This window comes from Abramis brama (genome assembly GCF_963993115.1).
Source record: "Abramis brama genome assembly, chromosome: 9".
NCBI classification, from domain to species: Eukaryota; Metazoa; Chordata; class Actinopteri; order Cypriniformes; family Leuciscidae; genus Abramis; species Abramis brama.
In genome coordinates, this window is record NC_139971.1 from 11742991 (window position 1) to 11767317 (window position 24327).

General features: G+C 36.5%; 1 protein-coding gene across 2 annotated transcripts in view; it reads left to right on the plus strand.

The window, feature by feature from the left end:
* hipk3b (homeodomain interacting protein kinase 3b) overlaps positions 1 to 24327 on the plus strand; it is an 89559-nt gene that overhangs the window by 47889 nt on the left and 17343 nt on the right. The window contains exons 5-12 of one of the 2 annotated variants that reach the window (XM_084124749.1): positions 2138 to 2224; positions 5218 to 5402; positions 5514 to 5676; positions 15707 to 15824; positions 20169 to 20290; positions 22388 to 22506; positions 22659 to 22823; positions 23943 to 24248. In XM_084124749.1, the coding sequence (XP_083980875.1) occupies positions 2138 to 2224; positions 5218 to 5402; positions 5514 to 5676; positions 15707 to 15824; positions 20169 to 20290; positions 22388 to 22506; positions 22659 to 22823; positions 23943 to 24248 (1265 nt within the window). The remainder of the gene's footprint in view (positions 1 to 2137; positions 2225 to 5217; positions 5403 to 5513; positions 5677 to 15706; positions 15825 to 20168; positions 20291 to 22387; positions 22507 to 22658; positions 22824 to 23942; positions 24249 to 24327) is intronic. The other variant, XM_084124750.1, reaches the window with a different exon arrangement.

The window sequence follows — 24327 nt, forward strand, 5'->3', positions numbered from 1 at the left end:
TTTGATCTTTCATTCAAAAAAATTGGCAAAATCCTAACCTTTCATTTAAGTAAAAGAATTGAAAGTGGGGGTAAATCACATTATGAAATAAATGTTTTTCTCCAAAACACGTTGGCCACAATTATTGATACCCTTTTATTAAATACCTTTTTGCAATATCCTTTTGCCAAGATAACTGCTCTGAGTCTTCTTCTATAATGCCTGATGAGTTTGGAGAACACCTGACAAGAGATCAGAGACCATTCCTCCATACAGAATCTCTCCAGATCCTTCAGATTCCCAGATCCATGCTGGTGCTTCTTCTCTTCAGTTCACTCCACTCATTAGGTTATGGAACTGGGACTGTCATGGCAGAAGCTTCATTTTGTGCTCTCTAACACATGTTTGTGTTGATTTTGATGTTTGTTTTGGATCGTTGTCCTGATGGAAGATCCAACCACGGCCCATTATAAGATTTCTAGCAGAAGGCGTCAGGTTTTTTTTTTTTTTAATCTGTTGATATTTGATAATCCACAATGCCATGTATCTGAATAAGAAGTCTAGGATCTCCAGCAGAAAAATATGCCCACAACATTAACATGGGGTACTTTTTATCCTTGTGTGCACCAAACCCATCTAGCGTGTTTGCTGCCAAAAAGCTCTTTTTTTTGTTTCATCTGACCACAGAACCCTGTGCCGTTTGAAGTTCCAGTCGTGTCTGACAACTGAATATGCTGGAGTTTGTTTTTGGATGAGCGAGGAGCATTTTTCTTGAAAACCTCCCAAACAACATGTGGGGATGTAGGGGTTGTTTGATTTTTTTGTTAATAGGCTTTCTGACCCCAAGACTCAACTAATCTCTGCAATTCTCCATCTGTGATTATTGAAGAGTCTTTGGCCACTCAAACTTTCTTCCTCACCGTCCATTAAGACAATATAGACACACGTCCTCTTCCTGACAGATTCGTAACATCTTTAGTTGATTATAACTTCTTAATTATTGCCCTGATGGTCAAAATGGGTATTTTCAATTCTTTAGCTATTTTCTTACAGCCACTTTCTATTTTGTGATGCTCAACAATCTTTTGCTGCACATCAGAACTATATTCTTTGGTTTTACTCATTGTGATGGATGATTAAGGGAATTTGGCCTTTGTGTTTCCTCATATATAAACTCCTGTGAAACAAGAAGTCATAGCTGGACAATTTCATGTTCCTAGTCACCCTGGTGTGCTAAAAAAAAGGTAAATATTAATGAGAATATACTTCAGAGATATTTTATTCATAAACAATTCTAGGGGTATCAATAATTGTGGCCAACGTGTTTTGGAGAAAAAAACATTTATTTCATAATGTGATCCCCCCCCCCCCCCCACACACACACTTTAAATTCTTTTACTTCAATGAAAGGTTCGATTTTTTTTGAATGAAAGATCAAAAGGATAAACGATGCAGATTTATTTTTTACAGCCATTTTTGATTATATTTACCAGGGGTATGATTAATTCTGAGCATGACTATCTATCTATCTATCTATCTATCTATCTATCTATCTATCTATCTATCTATCTATCTATATTTTATAATTTTATTTATTTATTTAGAATTTTATTTATTTAGAATTTTATTTATTTAGAATTTTATTTATTTATTTATTTATAATTTTATTTATTTATTTATAATTTTATTTATTTATTTATTTATTTATAATTTTATTTATTTATTTAGAATTTTATTTATTTATTTATTTAGAATTTTATTTATTTATTTAGTTTTATTTATTTATTTATAATTTTATTTATTTATTTATAATTTTATTTATTTATAATTTTATTTATTTATTTATAATTTTATTTATTTATTTATAATTTTATTTATTTATAATTGTATTTATTTATTTATTTATTTATAATTTTATTTACAATTTTATTTTTATTTTATGTTTTTTAAATATGAATCTTTTGATTTTATTGTGGGGTTATTGTTGTGCTGGACATTTCTTCTTGAAATTCATCCATTATTGCATTTTAATGAAAGACTATGTTAACAAATATTTGTGTGCACAATAATGAATAATGCATTATAAGACCAGGGACATGTATCACTGTAAAGAGGGTCTATTTGATTTTGTGTCGTCTTTAATATACATTTGTTTCAGTCCACAGAAGAGCATGAGACCGAGACGGGGCTGAAATCAAAAGAAGCCAGGAAGTACATCTTCAGCTGTTTGGATGATATAGCGCATGTACGTATCTTTGGATCAGGATCAAAACACAGAAAATCCCGCTTTTACCACATCAGTCTTCAGAATCAATCACAATTTATTCTCTCCCAGTGGAAAATCCCTGCTAGGAGAGCTGCGGTTACTTTACAAATGTGAATAGAAATCTCATTTTGTGCTGCGCAAGTTAAAAGTGTAACATGAACAAATCACGTCTATTTCCCAGCAGGCACCTTTCAGTTCACTAATGACAGCAAATGTGTGTCAATCCTCTACTATATCTAGTATTTGATTTAAGTTATGATGATCACTGGAACACTGTTGGCAAGATTTGTTTGGGGTCAACAAGATTTTCTTTTCTCTTATGATAGTGCTGCACGATTAATCATATCGCAATCGCGATGTCAAGCCTACGCGATTATATGACGCAAAATGCTAAGATTTTATATTAAATAAACCAATTAGCACTGTTAACGCAATTAACGCAGCATCTGTTAAATTTTGGCATCCTTTGGCTAGTGTTACATGATCCCGCTCTTATTCATGCAAATACTTTTAAACCATTCATGTGCGATAAGGCAAAAAAGAACGCCCTGCCTGTGAATGTCCTGACTGTGACACACAGAAAGACTCGCGCTAATATCGTGCGTGCGCACAAAACAGCATGCCAGAATACAGTTCTCTTTCGAGCTTGAACCAACAATAACACACACAATTATGCCAAAATGTATTTTTGTCGAGTATCTTCATAACATAAGAGTAGTCTTATGATGAACGTGAAGAGTTGTGACTCGTGAGAGAATGAGGCGCGTGTGAGATCCGCGTCTCTGACAGCAGCGGCTGATCTTAAAGGGACAGTACACAGTAGCCACTAATTATATCTGTCGCTAAAGTTAATCAAAGAGCAAAGGGAACAGAGAAAAACACTCACTGCTCTTGACTAAAGAACTTTTTTCTTTAGGCAGATTATCACTAATCTGTGTGTGCATTTATTTTCTTTGAGAACCAAGCAAGTTGACTCATGAAACCATTTGTTTATTATATCGCATATCGCAATCGCAATATTGACCTCAGTTATCGCAATATGACATTTTCCCCAAATCGTGCAGCCCTATCTTATGCTCACCAAGGCTGCAAAAATAGAGTACAAAGAATTTGTGTAATATTGTGAAATCAGTGTTTCCCCTACCATTATATAAGGGGGGCGCCCCGCCCTCCTAACGGCTCCCCCCGCCCCCCTTGAAGTCAAGTAAATTTGATTTGATTTTCTTTATAGCGCCAGATTACAATTTGTTATTTTATTTTAAAAAAAACTAAATAGCCCTCAAGTAATATGTTATTTATCTTATTTCCACGATGGCATGTCTTTTCTGTCTGTGTTTGCGCGTTTACAATTATCCCAATGAGTGCGCAAGCGCGCACACTCACACACAAACAAACACTTGCGTCAAATACAGATGAGCACTAGGGGACAGAGAGCGCGCGGCGGGAAATATGTCGCTGAACTGATGATGGCAACACTCGCTCTCCTGCTCCAAGTCTACGCCCGTTTCACACATATTTCGTTTGCAGTGCGTGTGCGGTGAGTATTTTTTTCCGTACCCATGTTTACAGAGCTTTCACACTGCACGCGGATGCAGTCCGTCTATGATCGATCCGTTCCAGTTGCGGTGCGTATACAGCAGTGCAGCGATCGTTTCCGCACCGAGTCTACTTTTGCCGTTTATATACTGTCTATGATTTCTGCTGTGCTGAAAACGCTGAATTAAAGTGACAGCGCATGTTTCGTGGTCAAAATGAACACAGATTGACCTGAAAATGTAGTAATTTCACCATAAGTGCGATTAATTAAATAAAATGTAGTAATCTCACCATAAATTTATTTAATTAAATACTACTTTTTTCACTTTAAGACCGGGGTAAAGCAAGGAAAACTACAATTTACCTCAACAAGGCGACATAATGACATTCGTGGAGGTGGAAAAACAAGTTCTTTGTGACATGCAAGATTTATTGTATTAAAATTTAAATGCAAAAGATTTTAATATAAATACATGGTTAAATATTTTACCACTTGCTTGAGCAACTTAATATATAATTATATAGAAGTAATGCATTGAATAATACATTGTTTAAATTGTTTAAACGTGAACGCGCGTTCACAGCAGTGCTGTGTCTGACAGGATTATTCTCTCCAATAAATGCATCATAGAAATAAAAACTTCTCACAAAAAAAGCACATTTAAAATTTGTCATATAAATGTATTAACTAACATTAACGAACAATGAATGAGCAATATATTTGTTAGTATTTATAAATCTTTTTTTAGTTGTTAGTTAAAAAATAAAACTATTTAAGCTCTGGTCCATTAATATTAACAAATACTTCTATAAATTTAACAAAGGTTATTTGCAAAAGTAAATTTTAAAAATATTTAAATATGTTTTTTTTAAAGAGATATCTTATGTTAACATTTTTTTTTTTTACATTTGTGTTTTATGTTAACTTTTACAAAGCATTACCCTCCCAGACAACCAATTAATGTGACACATAGATAGATAGATAGATAGATAGATAGATAGATAGATAGTGTCTGTGTCAATTTTCCCTAACCAACCCCCCCCCCCCCCCCACCCCACCCCCCCCCCAAACCTGTAAACCTAGGGGAAACACTGGAAATATTACAAAAACAAAAAAAACCTTTTATACTTTTAATTTTTTCCTGTGATAGCAAAGCTGAAATTTTAACAGCCATTACTCCAGTGTCACATGATCCTTCAGAAATTATTCTAATATGCTGATTTAGTGCTCAAGAAACATTTCTTATTATTATCAAATATGATACATTTCTTGAATAGAAAGTTCAGAAGAACAGCATTTATTTGCAGTAGAAATTATTGTAACATACATGTCTTTACTGACACTTGTGTTCAATTTAATGTGCACTATTATGCAGGCTTCAATATGAGTAACCTAAGTGAGTAACTCTTTGTTGTTTTGTGTATTTTTTCCCCAGGTGAATCTAGTGATGAATCTGGAAGGCTGTGATTTGTTGGCAGAGAAGGTTGATCGTGCAGAGTTTGTGGGTTTGCTGAAGAAGATGTTGTTGATAGATGCTGAGGAAAGAATTGCCCCGAGTGACGCCCTTAGCCATCCCTTTGTTACCATGCAGCACATACTAGACTTCCCCCACAGCAACCAGTGAGCGGCTTTTCATTTCTCAATCTTGTTTGTGATTCATTCCTTCTGACTTTTTCAGAAAAAGCACTTTGACAAAACTGAGGTTTTGTGTTCTGAATTATCTCTTTACAGTGTCAAATCCTGTTTTCACATCATGGACGTGTGCTGCTCACGACCAGGCAGTTATGAGTCCCTCAGCCGGACCAAGGCTCAGTTTGTCAGGACTGTCCCGAGCACTGGTGCAGCCCCCAACCTTACCCTGCCCTTCTGCAAGGTGACTGGCATTCACACTCAGGTACTGAAAGCATCGCCGTTACAATGCTGCTAGGAAGTTTGTGAACCCCTAAGAATGTGTTTTTTTTTTGTTTTTTTTAAGCTCATATCAGCTCATATTTCTGTTCAGAAATCTCTTTTGAAAATTGCATGGCATTTGCTTTTAATGTTTACTTTGTCCAATTCCCGCTTTGTTCCCTAGCAACCTTGTAAAATAGTTTTTTGTGATGCTATCTTTAACACTTTTCATGTGGAGGTCAAAGCTTTGCATGACGCATGTACTGAAGGCCAAGTGAAGGCCGCAAAGTTTTGCATTCCTCTAGCTAAAACAGTAGAGCATGGAGTCCATGAACTGTTGAATTGAATATCTTTAGTGTAGAGCTATCATGATGTCATGTTTTCACTACACGATTATTGTGGCCAAAAGAATTCATGATGATGATATTATCATATCTACAGAAATTGCTGTAGACAAAGAACAAAAAATATCAGTCAAATGTAACGAGAGAGAGAGAGAGAGAGAGAATACTGTTGATTGACTAACACCCCATCTTTTTTACGTAATGCAAAAAAGTCCCACTCTGGCTAACAATTTTTTTTCAGCAGCGGGTAGTGTCTTGCTTTCATCCATCATCTTTGACATAACTTTGTGAGGCAGTAGTAGCTACACACAAGGTTTCATCTATCGGCATTAATCCAAACGGTTTAGTTTAAATGTGCATTACATGTATTCCAAAAAAAAACCTTCAATGCATGTGCAGTAATCGTAAAATTAAATTTGTAAAAAAAAAAAATTGCGACATTTGCTATATTCAGATTGTTTCCATCCAATTGGCCTTTTACCAATAAAATCGTGCATACTGACGTCATCCCTAAAAAAATCACAGTCGCATAAGTTTTGTTGTATCGCTAAAAAATCTGCCCTCGAGTAGTTTCCCTACATAATTTATCTGTCACATCCCGAATATTTGTAAAATGCAGAGAGTAATGAGCCGATTGAAATTCAACAGTTTTACTGCTTACATGTTTTCATGAATAATAGGCCTATTACAAAATTTTTGGCGAGCTGCAGAGATTTTCAAGGCGCTATATTTTCCTCATCCATTTTCAAAACAAAAATTAATTAGGTTATAAATTATTAAATTGTATATATAAAATTATTTTTATTAGCTAGTTTAATGTTTCTTTTTTTATTGTACTTTGTTATTAAAAACTATTTAGATCAATACTTGATCATCATATTCAGAAACGGGTGCAGTTGTATTATTTTTCTGATATGAACTTTTATTAGATTGTAGACCGAAAAGAATGCTTGGTAATATCATTTTTAAAATGGGAGCCACAACTATATATATATATAGGAGTGGGTCCCCTAAATTATCGTTCCATATATCTGTACAGAACACGACTTGCTCCCAAAACTGCGATGATTGACACCGTTCTGGCGTCTCACGTGTTTGGTATCCACTATTCTGACCAAAGAAATATTACAGTGACAAAAGACTCATTTTGTTCAGCAATTTTAACTAAAGCAAGGTCGACAGAGGCATCGTGTTTTGTTTGTGCTTAAAGGCACAGTATGTAATTTTCACTGTTAGAGGTCGCATATTCAAAACAATAACAAAGGCATAGCTTGACTGTGTGAAGGAGTATAGAATGATGGGAGTTGTCATATTTACTGATGGAAAGCAATCCAACAGGACTCAAATTATGTTCATGGATGAAGTAATGAAATAGTTTTATAACCGTTACGTTTGATCACATGATTTTATTTCATTCTAATTAATTACCGTATTTTCCGCACTATAAGGCGCACCGGATTATAAGGCGCACCTTCAATGAATGGCCTATTTTATAACTTTTTTCATATATAGGGCGCACCGGATTATAAGGCGCATAGAATAGAAGATACTGCAGTCAAACGTTTGACTGGGTTTGCGTTCTGCAGTGGTCACCAACCTTTTCAAGCCTAAGATCACATCCAAAGTCCAAATGTAAACCAAGATCTACCACTTGCAAAAAAATATGAAAAAACAAGTGGCTGAGCTGTAAAACCTTGTTTATACTCGACGCGTCCGCATGAGCGCGTAGGTAGTAAAAAACTAATATCCGTCTGGTCGGGCAGATTCGGCTCAAAGTCATGCATCTCCGGACGCGGAGGCGTGCGTGCGGCAAAAATGACGTCATTGTAACAGCGCGCGCGCCTCCGCATCCGAAGATGCATGACTTTGAGCATTATCTGCCCGAGCAGACAGATATTAGTAGTATATCTCATCACACCGGCACCCAGTTTGCGCGTCTAAATCAGTTGTATGGTCTGGTGTTCAGTCTAAAACAAAACAGTTGCGTCAAGTATAAATGCCTCGTCTGTATGGGGAGTTGCGCGCGCAGTCAGCGGAGGCTCGCGCTCCGTTGCCAGGCGAAAGTATAAACAAGGTTTAAGTCAGCGGTTGTTTTATCCATATATAACTGTCGTTTTTTGAAAAAATTAAAGGCTTTTAAGTGCGCCTTATAGTGCGGAAAATACGGTAGCTGCAAGTAACTTAATGTTTAATGCTAAACATTAAAATTACTTTTTAATTAAATTAATTCATTAAATTATTGTGTAGCAGCATCCACTAGGAGTGGGTAATATGACCAAAAACTTATTTCAAGATATGATAACGGTATATATCATATGGTTATTTTATATTAGTTATAAAAAAAGAATAGGACAAATACGATAGATACAAATCAAAATATAGCTGCGAGCAGCGATTACGGGCCCAAGCCGGTGGCACCGCAACCCCGGTGCCTTTAGTTACCTAAAGGCACTGGGGTGGCGGTGCCGCCGGCTTTGGCCCGTAATCGCTTCAGACAGAAAATATTACTTGTCTTACCATATTCTGATTTTATGATACACTCAAAATATTCCACAACATTGATTAACCGGTGGTAAAATATTCTCACCGTCCCATACCTAGTATATTTTTATATAGATACAATAGGCCTACCTGATTTTGAACACAAGAGGGCAGTATAGCCTTATGAATGACATGATTTATTTATTTTTTGGACTAAAAAAAAACATTCTAGCTGTTTTTAAACTTAAACAATTATTAAATTGAAAAAAAATAATAAAATGGATTTAGTTCTGATATTTGTATAATTTTATATAGAAATAAATGGTGTATAATTACATTTTTAGAAGATATGAGGCTTTTAGTGTTTCCATTTTTGACATTACTTTAATCCCTCGCCATAGCAAAACCGTTTGAGATATGTTTTATCCGTTCACAATTTAGCATCTTTAATGTATTTTCATCATGTTGAAAAAGTTTGGTAGGAATAAAATAAACCACTTAAGAGGAGTGGGTAAAAATTCAGAGGCTGATTTTGCAAAGAAATCCACATTCAAACCAAAATATCTGACTTCCTGTTGGTCGGAGCTAATGACTGTAAATTAGAAAGTTGTCCGGCTCGATGAGACCAATATACGTACTGATTTTTGTAACTGTGGGTAAAAGTAACCCCCCCACTTTTGTCAAAAGCATTTTGAAAGTGACACACTTCCTGCTACCAGTTGGTGGCGCTATTGACTCACAATAGTTACATCCATATGATCGGCCCTCTACCGATTTTTGTGACTCTAGGTAAAACTAAGCCCCCATTTTTGACCAAAGGTGGCGCTACTGAGCCCCTCACCACGCCTGTTTCTGAAACTTTTGACATGTCTACTGGCTAATACATGTGATGTGTCTGTCGAGTTTCATCCAATTTCAAGCATGCTAAGAGTCTCAAAAGCATCCGAAAAGAATATTAAACTTTGATGCGTTGCCCCGGCAACAGTATCTAAGATATCAATAATCCTTTCACAGGTCTAGATCTGTCGTGTGTTTACATTATACACATAAAGTTTGAAGCAAATCGGGTAAAAATAAGAGGGTGATTTCAAAGCATTTTGAAAATGACACACTTCCTGCTGCCAGTTGGTGGCGCTATAACTTTGGCTCACAATAGTTACATCCATGTGATCGGCCTCTTACAACGAACACACTGCTGAAGTTTCATCAAGATCAGTTAATGTATGCTGAAGTTATAACACACTTTCTGTTTCTCTTTTCTTGCCATAAATTCGTTTCCTCGCCACGGCCAAACCGTTCGAGATATCAAAAATCCGCTGGCAATTTTGAATCCTCAATGTCTTGACTTCATGCACACCGAGTTTGGAGGCGATTGGATGAATTCTCTAGGAGGAGTGTTTCAAATTCCATTGCATACGTTTTTCGAACAACCCATAATAGCGGACTTCCTGTTGGGCGGAGCTAATAACATAGAGTGCGGAAGTTGCTCGGCCTGATGAGATCTATATGTGTACCGAGTTTCATACTAATACGTTCTTGTATGTGTCCAAGATTTCAGATTGTGTTCTAGGGGGCGCTGTTGAGCCCCCCTGCCACGCCCGGGTACCAGCTTCAGCCCGGCTCTGATGGCCGCGGGTTCTGACCTGTGTGCAAAGTTTCAAGAGTTTTTGAGCACGTTAAGGGCCCCAAAAGTGCCCAAAAGACAAAAAAAAATAAATAAAAAAAATAATAGAAAAAAATAATCCTACCGAAAACAATAGGGCCTTCGCCCTTTCAGGGCTTGGGCCCTAATAAACAGTTTTTCAGGTACAGTAGGTTTATTTAACATGTAATCATTTATTTAACATCTTTTGTTGTTTTATTAACATCAAGTGACAGCGGCCTAATATACCTGTCAAGACCGAATGCTTGGATATAATATACTGACACATATCCAGTTTTCACCAAGTTGTTTGCTTTCATTTAAGCCATAACCGATTGTTTAGCGATGCATCGAGTTCTTTTTTTCACAACTTACTGTGCATAATAACTTGATAAACTCTTTTTGAAGATCCTCGTTAAATGTACACATGTATCTTTGACATCTTCGCGTCTTACCTGATATCCTCCGCACTCTCTAATATCCCGCCTTCACTAACTGAAAGTTCTCGCTTGTCAGAAGACTACTGCTCGCTTTTATGATCACCTAGCAAAGACAATTTAGAAATATGGGACTTTTTTTTCATAATAAGTCTGGACACTAAAAATAGAGCTGAAATATGTGACTGTCCCGGCTTGTTTTTGATGGCCTTGTTCTTGTTAGCTGATAGGCTTGCAAGATCTGGCAGCACGAATGAGTCAGGCTCGTACCACTTTCCCTGTGACTTCTTGCACCACACATACAGACCATAAATACATAGACGATAATACATATATTTTAACATGCATCAGAGATGTATCTTTCATCTGTCATCTTTCATATCTCTAGTCGTATGTCATTACCAACTAGTTGGTCAGTTCGGTTCCGTACACACTACATATAATTTTTGTAAATGCTGTTGTGATACCTGCATTTTTCGGGAGTAAATTCGGAACAGAATTAAGTACTAAAAGGTGAACTGACAACCGAATTTAGCTGCAGTGTGTACATGGCCAGTATAAGCTTTCCTCTTAAAAACAGGCTTTCAGAAACAAGATCTTGTGCAAGCAGTAAAGTAGTATGTGTTGTTGTAGTCTTTAATGCTGTCCATATAAATGACTGTTGTCAGTTCTGAATTCTGGTCTTTCTAATATCTCACAAATTTGAACCCTTATTGCCGTTGTCACGGCAACATCGCTGACATCATGGCAACATGGAAAGGACATTTGGTTTCCAAGGAGAGACACGGCAGAAAAACTTTCTACCCACACCAAACTGACCTAAGATGAGACATGCTGATCATTGCAGTGCCTTTTTGATGACCTTTTAAGCATGGTAGTTGGGTTTTTACGACATAATGTTGCTTGACTTTTGTAACTTTCAGTTTTGAAAACTGGTAAATTGAATTAAAAGATGTAAATACAGTCAGCCGTTCACAGTTAGCTGGAAAAGAAGAACATTGATTGTGTTGCTACTGAAGGAGTTGACCTGGTTACGTTCACACTGCTAACACGCTTTTTAAGTTATTCTGTACCCTGGAGTTATGGCTATGTTGCTCAGGAGTGTGTGAACTTTGATTCAAAGGCCTGTGAATGTGTATATGAATGGGTTTATAATATAATATGAATGGGTTTGTAATATAATATAATATAATATAATTAATAATTTATATTACAATTATTATTTAAGACCCTACAGGTGAATAGGGTAAACAAACATGTTAACTAATAGATATCACCATACTTTCCACAGTTGAATAATTACACTACATTAAGTCAATTGTTTTTTATTACAAATCTGAAATCTGGTGTTTAAATATGCAATGGAGGCATTATCTAATTAAAATGCACTAATTTGCATACAATTCCAGAACAGAAATCTGGACATTGATAAAGCCAGGTTCAAAATTGTTTCATTTTGTTGACATATTAGATTTAACAGGGGATTTATGATATCTCTTTTTTTATCACAAAAAATCTATTAACCACTAGGAAAAAAATCACCATAATTTTAGGGATAAAAGGATATATTAACAAACCCCTTTGTAAAAAAAAAAAAAAAAAAACTGATGGGAATAAAACTGAAATGTTTGGTGTATGCAAGTGCTAAAGTGGAGATTTATGACTCGGTGCAGAGAAAACATTGTATTGTAATTGAAATATATAGATAAATATATAACGTATTATAAAATAAACACATAAATGTGTATTTTAGATGTTTTCTTTCCACTGGTCTGAATGAAGACAAGTTATGGCTGCAAAATAGACCAAAATCTCAGAATTATCCAGTGCTTGAAAAAAACAGGGGTTTTGCCTGTAGCGTTATGCTTTAAGTACAGTTGTCATCTATTTTGCTGTTATGACCTGCTGCAAATGAGATAACTTGAAACCAGCTTCCGACAGCGTTTCTGAGGAATCTTAGTCCATTCCTCATGAGCAATGGCCTCCAGTTCAGTAATATCCTTGGGTTTGTGTGCTGAAACCGCCTTCTGCAAATCCCACCAGAGATTTTCTATGGGATTCAAGTCAGGTGACTGTGATGGCCACTGTAGAATCTTCCAGGTCTTCTTCTGCAACCAAGCCTTGGTGGAATTTGAGGTATGCTTTGGATCATTGTCCTGTTGGAAGGTCCAATGATGCCCAAGCTTCAGCTTCCTCACTGACCGCATGATGTTTTCTCCTAGGATTTCTTGATGCTTCAATGAATACATCTTGCCTTCCACACGCTGCAGGTTTCCAGTGCCAGATGATGCAAAGCAGCCCCAGAGCATCACCAAGCTCCACCATGCTTAACTGTAGACAGAGTGTTCTTTTCAGCATAATTATGCTTCATTCTTCTTCCTTCAGATATACTGCTGATCCATAGGGCTGAAAAGTTCCAGTTTTGTTTCATCACTCAACAGAACAGAATCTCAAATCTTCTGTGGCTTATTTATGATTTTGAACAAATTGGAGCCAACTTTTCTTGTGCTTTTGGGTCAGTGGTGGTGTACGTCTTGGAGTTCTGGCACGGAAACCGCATGTGTTTAGTACACGCCTTACTGTGCAAGCTGAAACCTCAGTGCCTGTTGCCACCAAGTTTTGCTGCAGGTCTTCACTTCTGCAGAAGGCCATCAAGGGTTTTTCTGAACCAGCCTTCTCAGAAATCTGGTTGCAGCCGTTGATGGCTTTCTTTTTCTGCCCCATCTAGGTATTGTAACCACTGTTCCTTTATCTTTGAACTTTGGTCGAACCACTTTCGAACTATGGTTCCAACGGTGTCTCTAGGAACATTTAGTGCCTTCGTTATAATTTTGTATCCTGTTCCTTGTTTGTGAAGGGCGATGATATCTTCTCTTAACTTTTTGGACCATACTTTTGACTTAGCCATATTTCTAACATGCAGTCAAACGTGACACTCAACAAACCTAGCCAATTTAGATATTTCATGTGTTCTAGCTCAAGCAAACCTGGTGCAGCTAATTAAGCCCTTGATTAGTTGCATGAGACAACAACTGTTTTGCAGATTTGTGCTGTTGTGAGGGATTCTATTTAGTAGGGCTGGGACGGTTACCGCATTTCCGCAGTACCGCGGTCAGTGACGCCTACCGTGTGTCTGAGCTTGTCACCGTCATCACCTCAAAAAAAAAAAAAAAAAAAATAAACACTGGCCTTCACATGTGTTCACGTTGTGTCTAATGACATGGATTAATTGATTCTAATGACATGGATTGTGTCTTACATGGATTCAAGGTTTTTTAAACAAAACTTATCAAAATATGGAGCAAATCCGACCTTTCACAAGTTGGGGAGCGCAATGTTCCATTACACATAATAACATTCCATTTGTAGGCTATTGACTATAACCCCTTATTTACACTCTGTGGCGTGTTACGGCTGCGACGCGGCTACTGGAGCTGATCGCGCCCACTCTAGTTACGGTACAGATCCACTTTTGCGACGCGACGCCTCCCCACATTTGTATGTTGATGGGTGTTTACCACTATGGCCGTGGTTTTGACCGAGCGGAAAATGTTGCGTATTAGAACAGAGGACCTGCAAGAGACTTCCCCCCCCGTCTCCATATGCTCTACTCTATAGTCGCGTCGCGTTCAACGGAATTCATTTGCATAAAGATGGGCATCGGCCAGCTTTTTGACACGCAGCATTTTTCCAAATAACCCGGAATGCTTTGCAGGCGCGTCAAAGTCGCTTGACGTCACCCATAGGAATAAAGTGGAGTGCGGCGCAACAGAAGTGTCGCACGGACAAGTGGATCTGTACCGTCAATACTTGTGTTTACACCAGGCGCGTTTCAGAAGCTTTCAGAAGCGTCTCTTGTCAACCCTCGCGGAGTCGCGGCAAGTGCACAGCACCAGGGAGTAATCTTGACGGCAAGAAAATGGATAAGTAGGCTACATAATCAAATTCACAAATATTACACCATGTAAACATTATTAAAAATACATAGGCTACTGAGTTACTAAAACAATCTTTGTCAAAGAATACACTTGTATGTCCACAGTTTGAACGTTCTTGTTTCCATTTGTTTAATTTCAAGATCTGAGGTGAATTATCCATTTTTGCTTTTACAGCTACAAAGCTGGAGCACTAAACGATATTCAAAGTCACATTGCATGCTTTTAACATTAAATAAAGCACATAAACAGTACCTGCGATTATCATTGCCACACTTTGTTTATTTGTTCCAGCCGCAACATCGCAGAAAAAAAAACTGGGGGAGGGGGTTTGAGGTTTAAAGCGGTTTACCGCAATACTGCAGGAATTTCTTGCTTTTCAACCGCGGTAAGAAAAAATCCATACCGTCCCAGCCCTACTATTTAGGGGGTTGAACCATTTTGAGACTTCTTAAGTCATTAAAAGTTGCATTTTCAATTGAGGTTGGGTAAACCACTTGAAACATTTGTTATGTTGAGCCTTTTCAATTACTTTTGTTTGATTTGTTCATTGCAAACAGCTGAAAGTCTGTACATTTAGCCAGTAAACCTGATTTGCAATGGGGTTTGAATAATTTAATCACAACTGTATATAGCAAAATAAAGACATCATTAAAAAAATAACTTTATAACAAATTATCCTGTTCAAAAGTTGTTTCTTCCTTTTACATTAATGACTGCTTGCAGCCATTTGTAATTGTATAATTCTCTCATAATATTAAGAACCAAGCATGTCAACTTTTGAATGGGAAGCTTTTTGTATATTTAAATATTTTTAGGTCTTGTAGTATATACAAAAATTATGTAATGTCAAATAGTTTCATCAGGGCAATACTGATGTTCTATCTATTAATACTGTGTCGCCCTCTATTGGACATTACTGGACATTAATTCACTTTAATGTGTGTCCACAGAAACATTTGCTGAAACTTTGAGGAAAAAAATTAAAACTATGGAATGAAGTTGCAATTTATTTTACAGTATGTGCACTTTCTCACTTCACTATAAAGTCACTTCATTGGTTAAGGTTAGGTTTAGGGTTAGGTTTAGGATGCATAAGAGGACTCTAAAGTTAAGTGCAACTGCATATGACCCATTTAATCTTTGTCATTCAGACTGTATATTGTGTTTTTTTCTTTCTCTTCTCTTTCTGTAGGCTTTAGCCTCATCTGCCCCATCAGTGATGCATCCTGGAATCTCTCTACAGACAGGAAGTGCTCAGTTTGGTGACTCTTTCCAGCAGGCGCTTATTCTCTGTCCCCCAAACATTCAAGGTACTTTACCTTCAGTCATCAGATTCAAGCTAATGTTAGATCAACTACAGTGTTTAACAGTATAATGATACTATAATTTACCATTTATTTGTTTCTGTTTTGTCATTTGTCTTCATGTCAGTATTATTTTATTAACATTGATGTACTAATTTAGTTTTTGTTAATATTTTTACCTTTTTTTTGTCTTTGTAACCCGTGCTGGAAAAATGGGTCTAAAGGCGCATAGGCTTATTACGAGCTACCGGCAAAACAAGTAAAATGTCAATTTTTGTTGCATTTGAGGTTTTCAGAAAAATACGTTTATTAAGCCCTCGTCTAGCAATCCCAATGATCCAAATAGCAATTAAACATCTAAAATATCTTTTGTGTATGTTTTCTGAGAGGTGTACCTTCCTAAATCTTTCCTTTATTTTAATAATCCATAAAAAAAAAATGCTGTTTTTCTCGACGACTGCTTCCCCTTAGCACAAGTTTGGTATCCAAGCATGTCGGAAAAGTGCAGCATTCCACCTTTGTGAATATTCATAGCGAATTCTCGATGTCATGAGTCTTAACCAATGAAATGTGATTTTCAAACCCATGCTGATGTAAACAAAAACAGCCACAATAACGCCTTCAGTGATTAATCAAAACACCCCGCATGGTGGCGCATTGTGGTATCATGGAAGCGTCCATCCTCTGAAAACACAAAAAGTAAACTATTTCATAGATCTATGCCTGTTTTGTAATGGAAATGGATGATAGTGAGAGTGCTCAGTCTAATGCTGACTAATGCTTAAATGCAATGCGTTCGGCGAATCTTGTTGGAGTAATTGAAATGGAACATTTTGCTCAATTTATAAATGACAACTTCAGTGATAATGTGCCACCACCTAAACAAGATGATTGTGGATATTAATGTTGCAAACTTGAACAAATGTTGGGCATGGACTAGGGATGTAAATTTAGCCTTAATACTGCAATATTCGTGGCATGTAGCCAACAGCATGACAAGGTTTGCAAATGCGACTCAAAATGCTATGTTCCTATGTTTTTAGTCTAAAATAAAGGGCTAGTAGGATTGTAAAATGAGTCTATGTGATTTAATCATTTAATTAAATTACTTGTTTAATAATCAAATATAACAACTAATACAAATTGTCACCAACGCCGCCTCAGATGCCTGCTAGTCAGAGTGTGTAACTTCTGTTTTGGACGCCCTCTTCCTGGAACAACACGGCAACTATACCCAATGAATTCACAACGATTTATTACAATAGTGTTTTCATTATAATTTGATATAATATGACAGTCCCAATCATAGTTATTATTAGTCGTGCATTGCTGTTTGAGCTGCATGCGCTGAAGTTGACCACCAGTGCGTTTTACTGCCGTGTTAATTCTTAACCAAATGCATCCTACATGATATAAATCAGATATAGCCCTACACAAAATAAACACAAAATTACAACTTACATTTGCACAAAACAAGGCTGCAAATGCACATGCAAACATGTAGTCATGAAGGTGTAACTTTAGCCTTTTAACCCCCTGGGGTCGGCGATCACGCCGGCGTGATCAGCTCGCTTTTTTTTCTTATCAGTGCAAAAGAGACTCTGTTGATTTTGATCTTACATATAAGTGTTATCATTCGATCCTGTTAAGTGTCTATTTTTTTTTTTGTGTATACTCAAAATAAAAACTAAGTGTTGAGCTTTTTGCCAAATAAATAAAAGTAAACATTATGAGAGTTCTGCCTTCTCTCTGTCAGTGAAGTCCATTCTGAAACGCGTCTGAAAATGAACTGTAACTCAGCGAATACTCAGTCCACAGGCACACAGGCAAAAAGCTTGAATTCTCTTCTTTTAAATTAAGTAATTTATATAAAAAACAAATATTCTCAGTTTATGTAATCTGTATGAAAAGAGAGAGATGTCAGTCATTCTCATTTCAGCTAATTATCTGCTAATGTGAACACGCCCACGGAGAGCGTGCACTATTCAAACGCAAATGATCTGAGACAATCCATGCAAACTGGTCAACGCCCACATCAGCTGGATAAAACACATCAAGTTTAATCAGACTCGTGTACTTCAGGTTGTCTTGCAACGCTGTGAGGAATACTATCGTAATAATAATCCTGGGAAATTTACCTCAGAAGTGCTGGTTAGTTTTACTTTGAGGAGCAACGGATCCAGCCGAGGATTGTGAATAGTAAGTTCTTTATTCTTAAGTGCTTTGTTCTAATCGCGATATGCAATAGTGTCTGTAAAATATGAATCGTATGTCTGTGTGTGAATGAATGAACTGCACAGATGCGCACTGTTGTTTACTACAGAACAGCTTGCATCTGTGTATAAGCAACGTATTAAACTGCAAATTAACATTTATATGCTAATATGTCATAAAAACGATATGTTACAGACTAGATTTAGACTAGATTTTGTTGATTAGTTTTGGATAGATTATAAAGTTTTTACTGTAAAAAAGACCACTGTCACATCAAATAAGCTTTTGTTCGCCAATTTCTGCTCATATGTTAAATATATAGTATGTGATGTTTTGTCAAAAATAAAGTAGGTATATTGAATTATCAACTAAGATGTTATTATAGTGTTTGTTCCAATATTCAAACTAATGAATCCTTAACTTTGAAGTACATATGATAAAATGTATACTTTTTACAAAGATTAAACTTGAAATATTGTTAAAATTGTAATTGTTGTTGATTTACATGTGAAAACTTTTTAATAAAATAGCAAAAAATTTATTTACAAGCTAGTAGATGTAAGCAACATCTTGATAGGTCAACATAAGCCTTCTCATTAAATTATTTATTATTATTATTTTTTTATTAGTGACATTTGAGGAGAGGATATATTCTAAAACTTTCTGAAAATACAGTATGAGAATTAACTGCATAGTTACTAGAAATGTTTACCATGGATATTATACAATTTGCATGCATACAAAATAAGTCCTCACATTCTTTCTTGTGGCTCAGTGACACACCTGAATGAAAGGCTCATTATGCAACTCATTATATGGGTCATTGTCTTCTCGGGTGTGAATCACAGCATTATTCATGATCATTCACGCCCCACGCATATTGCCTTTCCAAACAAAACGTGTCTTACAAAGTTTAAATCAATGTATTGTTTTATGTGAATGATTAGGCAGGGTGATTTTCAGATCATTTTGAAGCAAAAACTCTAGGCGACAACATCCATTAGTCAAAAGTCTTGTGGACACACATATTTAGTATGTGTTTTGTGGCCTTATTTCCGAAACTTTAATTTTTAGTTTTTTCAATAACCATGCATAAACATTATTCTCTCAAAAATACAAACATGTATGTTGCTTGCATATTGTGGTAGCCCTGTTTGTGCTAAATAGTGTAATTACACCTTGCCATTAATATGTTTATAAGCAACTGAAAAAGCACAAATGTCAGGGCATGTCAAAACATCTCAAGGACCCCAAAAACACCTTAGACCCCAGAGTGTTAACGTAAAATGGTTCCAAACATAACTTCGGCACGCTCGCTTAATTTTTTACTTGTGTCTGCTTTGTGTTTCGCAGTTGAGCAGCATGCATGCACATGACCTTCCTTAATCGACGTTCGATAAGTCGATTAATCGTTAGCATCCCTAGCATGGACACAATATGAAAATGTCATGACTGTGTATTAAGATGAACTTTGCTAGCTGTGTTTGTCACTATTAATCTGGCCACATTTCCATGCAAGAAAAATCATAAATTCTTTCACAGAATTTAGTTTGTGTTTTTTTTTTTTTTTTTACTTGTTAACATGGCCAATTTATTGTTATTATTGATATTTTGTTGCATGCTTTTACTACATGGGTAGCCCTTAACCAGTGGTACGCTTCTCAAACTGATTGCTAAGCAGAAAAATCAGTTAGTAACAATGTTAAATATTATCTATATAAATATTTTCAATAAAGTTTAACATATATTTTCCCATTAGATATGGGTTTTAACTTGGTATGTGCCAAATTTTATGGTATGGTTGCTATGTGTTTTTGGATTTTTTGGGTTTGTTTTGGAACCTTCAGAAAACTTTAACTAGATTTTTCTCAATTGACTTTGCTGACTCTATCGACTTCAATAGCTTCTGTAGCTTATTCAAACAAATCATACATCAAGAATGTGAAAATAACAAGAACACTTTTTTTATTTTTTTTATTTTTTTATTTTTTGGCTCATTTCGACTCATTTAGCCTGCACGGGTCACACATGTTGTCTGTAGTTTGTTTGAGTACTTCAGCTTAAACTAAATGAAAATAATTAACATATTTTTTTTATTGTTTTAGTTAACAATAATAACCCTGCCTCATGTCACAGGTCTCCCACCTAACCCAAATAAGCCAGTGGGATTCTCTGTGCGCATGGAGAGCACAGTACCACTGGTGACACAAGCCTCTGCCATCCAGCCTCTACAGATCAGACCAGGGGTCATTACACAGGTAAACACAAATACAGATTGATCGATAAATAGTTACAAACAAACTTTTATCAATATTTACACTCTTCCACTTAATCAGTTGTTTAAAGGTGCTCTAAGCGATGTTGGGTGACGTCACTTCTTGTTGACGTTCGAAGTATTGTCAAACAAAACAGAGGCTAGCTCGACCCTCCCTCCTCCTCATCCTATGGGACTTTGCGCGTTCCTTCTCCTTTTTCCCTCTTCTTTGCTATTTGTTCATCGGAACGTCGACTCTTTGGTCGTGTGATGGCCATATCAAAAGTCAAGAGAATATAATTCTAACGTTAGTCGTTGTCGTGGTCTAGGACATCTCTCCTCTTGCTAACTTCTCTTTTCATGTTTCTCTTTCCTCCACTCATTCTTGTCGATTATTGGCTGGAACACTGTTTGTTATGTTTAGTGGTGCAGGTTGACCCAGATTGTTTTTGTTGCCGTTTGTGGAGCCTGGGCTGTCTACAGAGGCCGCGTTTTTTTTTTTTTTTTTTTTTCAGTGTGTTCAGGGGACAGGCAGCTAGCGGATAGTGAGGAGATGTTTGCTGTATGTGACATAATGTTTCAGCCTAAAGAACGTGTGACATCGCTTAGAGCACCTTTAATATCGGGCTTAAAGGAAAAGTAACTTATTTAATTTATTGTTTGCATACATTTTATTGACATGGTTACTGGACACACAAAAAGTGTATTAAAGTGTATTATCAGTGTATTTAAGGGTTAGTTTACACAAAAATAAAAATTCTGTCATTAATTACTCATCCTCTTGTAGTTCCAAACCTGTAAGACATTCGTTCATCTTCAAAACACAAATGAAGATGAAATCTGAGAGCTTTCTGTCCCTTCATTAGCCGCGTTTCGACTGTCGGGCCAAAAGCGGGCGTGCTAGTGCGTGCCAGGGCCAGTCGCGTTTCCACTGTCACTTCCGGGGCTTGATCGGGCCTCATCAGGGCTTCCTCTGGGCCAACGTCCAGGGTTTTCTGGCCCGACCAATACCTTGGTCCAAAGCGGGCCAACTCGGGCTTGAGGAGTGGTTACGAACAGAGGAGGAGTTTACCTGAGTCGAGAGACGTCAGCACTGTGGTTGATTCCATATACCAGCTAACATTAGCATTAAAGACTTTTAAAATCATTTTAGCTCAAAACACACTCTCATGTTTGAATACCTTCTGTTTGTGATCCGATGTGGATTCTGATCACTGTACGGTATAAGGCAAAAATATACGCGATGCAAAGGACTGCGCGTTAACCATTACCAGAGTAAACATGGTAAATATGACCGCTTGAAGAAATCAGACAAATCATAAAGGCTATCACAATCATGTTTTTATTTTATCTGTCAGTACCTCTCGCCTCGTCTCTTTATACTGGATGATATCCATGTTTAGCTCTGCATATGTCATAAAATAAAGCAACTCCGGTTTTTCGAGAGCTTCCTATGTTTTTCTGACTGAAAATATAACTCTATTGGGAGAGAGTGTCATAAAGCTCCTTAGGTCGTATTTTTGGTGGCATAGGTTTTTGGGTCCAGGACCCAGAAAACGCCTCAGACCCCAGAGGGTTAAAATAATCCATGTGACGCAAAAAACATAATTTACTACTTTACTTTATTATATAAATATTAAGCTCCGACGCACGTTAATGCAACAACGTCTGCTCTCGCATCAACACAGCACGCATGCGTTGAGGTGCTCTCGTGAGTGAGCGTTGGAGATTAATATTTTGTAAATAAAGTGGTAAGTTGTGTTTTTTTTTTGCGCAAACAAAGCACTCGTGTCACTTGATAAAATTGTGGTTAAACCACTGGAGTCAAATGGATTACTTTAATAATGCATTTACTATCTTTCTGTGGTCTGAAAGTGGTAGTTGCATCAAGGGAGGGACAGAAAGTTCCTAATTTGTTCCGAAGATTAATTTGTGGTATGGGTATGGAACGCCATGAGGGTGAGTAATTAATGACAGAATGTTCATTTTTGGGTGAACCATCCCTTTAGTTTTTAAATACTACTTTGAGGAGACAAGGACACATTTTGAGTTATTTTATCCATGTCAGGAAGTTAGCATGCCTTTTTTTTTTTTTTTACAGCAGGCGTGGTCAAATCGTCCTCAGCAGATCCTGGTGCCCACTTGGCCTCAGGTGGCCCCTTCAGCAGCGACATTGGCCTCAGACACAGTGGCAGGTCCACAGAGACTAGCAGAATGGGGGTGGGTGAAATAAGCCTCTCTGTCATTGTACTTGCACTGCTTTATTTATTTGTTCCCGTATTAAAACACGTTTCAAGCTCTTGCGTGAGTCATCTTTCTTTGCATACTTTCCTCCACACTGAAATGCTTTGTTTCTCTCCCATCTTTTGCAGGAAAGTTCATTCCCATGGCAACCATTACAGCTCCATGATGCCCCACCAGCCGCTGTTAACAAACCCAATGGCCATGTCAGCTCACCAGCCTATCAGCATAGGAATAGCTCATGTGGTGTGGCCACAGCCAGCTGCTAACAAGAGAAATAAACCATCTTCAAACAGGTTAATCCACATACCATATCTGGACATGCTGTCAGTGTATGGAGGGCTAGGAGTGCCACTTAAAAACAAAAAAGGAACCGATTATAAATTATTATTATAATAATATTATTTATTACCTTTTCAAGTAAAAAGAAATAAATGATTATCAAATGTATTACACTATAAAAAACAAAATGGTCTGTAAATGGAAATTGATAATGTTAAATCTAGTGTAAAAAAAAAAAAAACATTATTAAATTTTCATTTTGCACCAATATATGTTGCAAATATGGTATTGGAAATGTATTCAAGTTCAGGATTATATTGCTATTTTACATATTACATTTCAAACTGAACTTTGCCAGTGTTATGCTTCTATATAAAATTGTTGTTAAGTGTTATGATAAAACATATCTTTTTAAATAGCTTTAACTTTTAACTGATCATTTTTAACTTTTAAATTGCAAAGGTAAACGTTGTTCAAAACACAATCATGAATTTCACTGATTTAAAAAATCTGAAAATAATAATCACTACAAATTGACCAATAAATGGATAAATTTTTCTAAATGTTTAAAAATTATAATTGCATTATAATGTTAAATAAATACCATTGAATTTTTTGGACACCATTTTGATGAACAGTACACTTGTATTCATTAATCAGCATTTTTCAGATATGGTCAATTTCTTTAAGCAAATTAATACAGTGAAATGTTTGTTTATTTTCAAATATAAAGAAATTAAACAAAAATACATCAATAAATAATTGTTTAAATAAAGAAATAAATCAATATTTGTTTAAATAATCATTTTACATGCAACTTTTAAAATAACTTTTTAAAGAGAATTTACTTTTGGTAAATGTTAGTGAACATTCCAGACCCAAAAGTCAGATTATTGGTAAGCTATTTGTTTACTTTTTTTATTTTCAAATTAATTTAATAAATTGAAGTGACACACTTTGCATTCCATTCTGTTGGATATATATTTATACATGTCTTGACTGGGTTGATCAAACATTTGCCACTGTGTTTTGTTTGCTACACATGGTTATCAGCAAGCTCAAAAGTAGTTGACATCGGTTATTACATTCTTGTCATGCCTACCTATCTAATTCATCATTATCATCCCACGTAGAAGTAACAACTTCATGCACAGAACCAATTCCCAAAACTCATCATGCCAGTCCCCAAAGATGGTAGAAGGTGCCAAAAACACAGAGGAAGAGGCAGCAGAATGTGTAGTAGAGACAGAATCAGAGCCGGTGCCAGAGGAGGAGCCTGCATACTGTAAGGCAAAACAAGAGTACGAGGAATCGACTGTGTCTCAGAAGCAGAGGCAGACCATTGTGATCGCTGACTCTCCGAGTCCTGCTGGCAGCGTCATCAGTATCAGCAGTGGTACAGATGAGGAGGGGCCGGACTCTCAGAAACATTCACTAGAGTGAGTTACCCGTCTAATACATATCTAGAAGTTTTAAAGGGTTTGTTCACCCTAAAAAAAAAAATCAGTTAGAATTTGC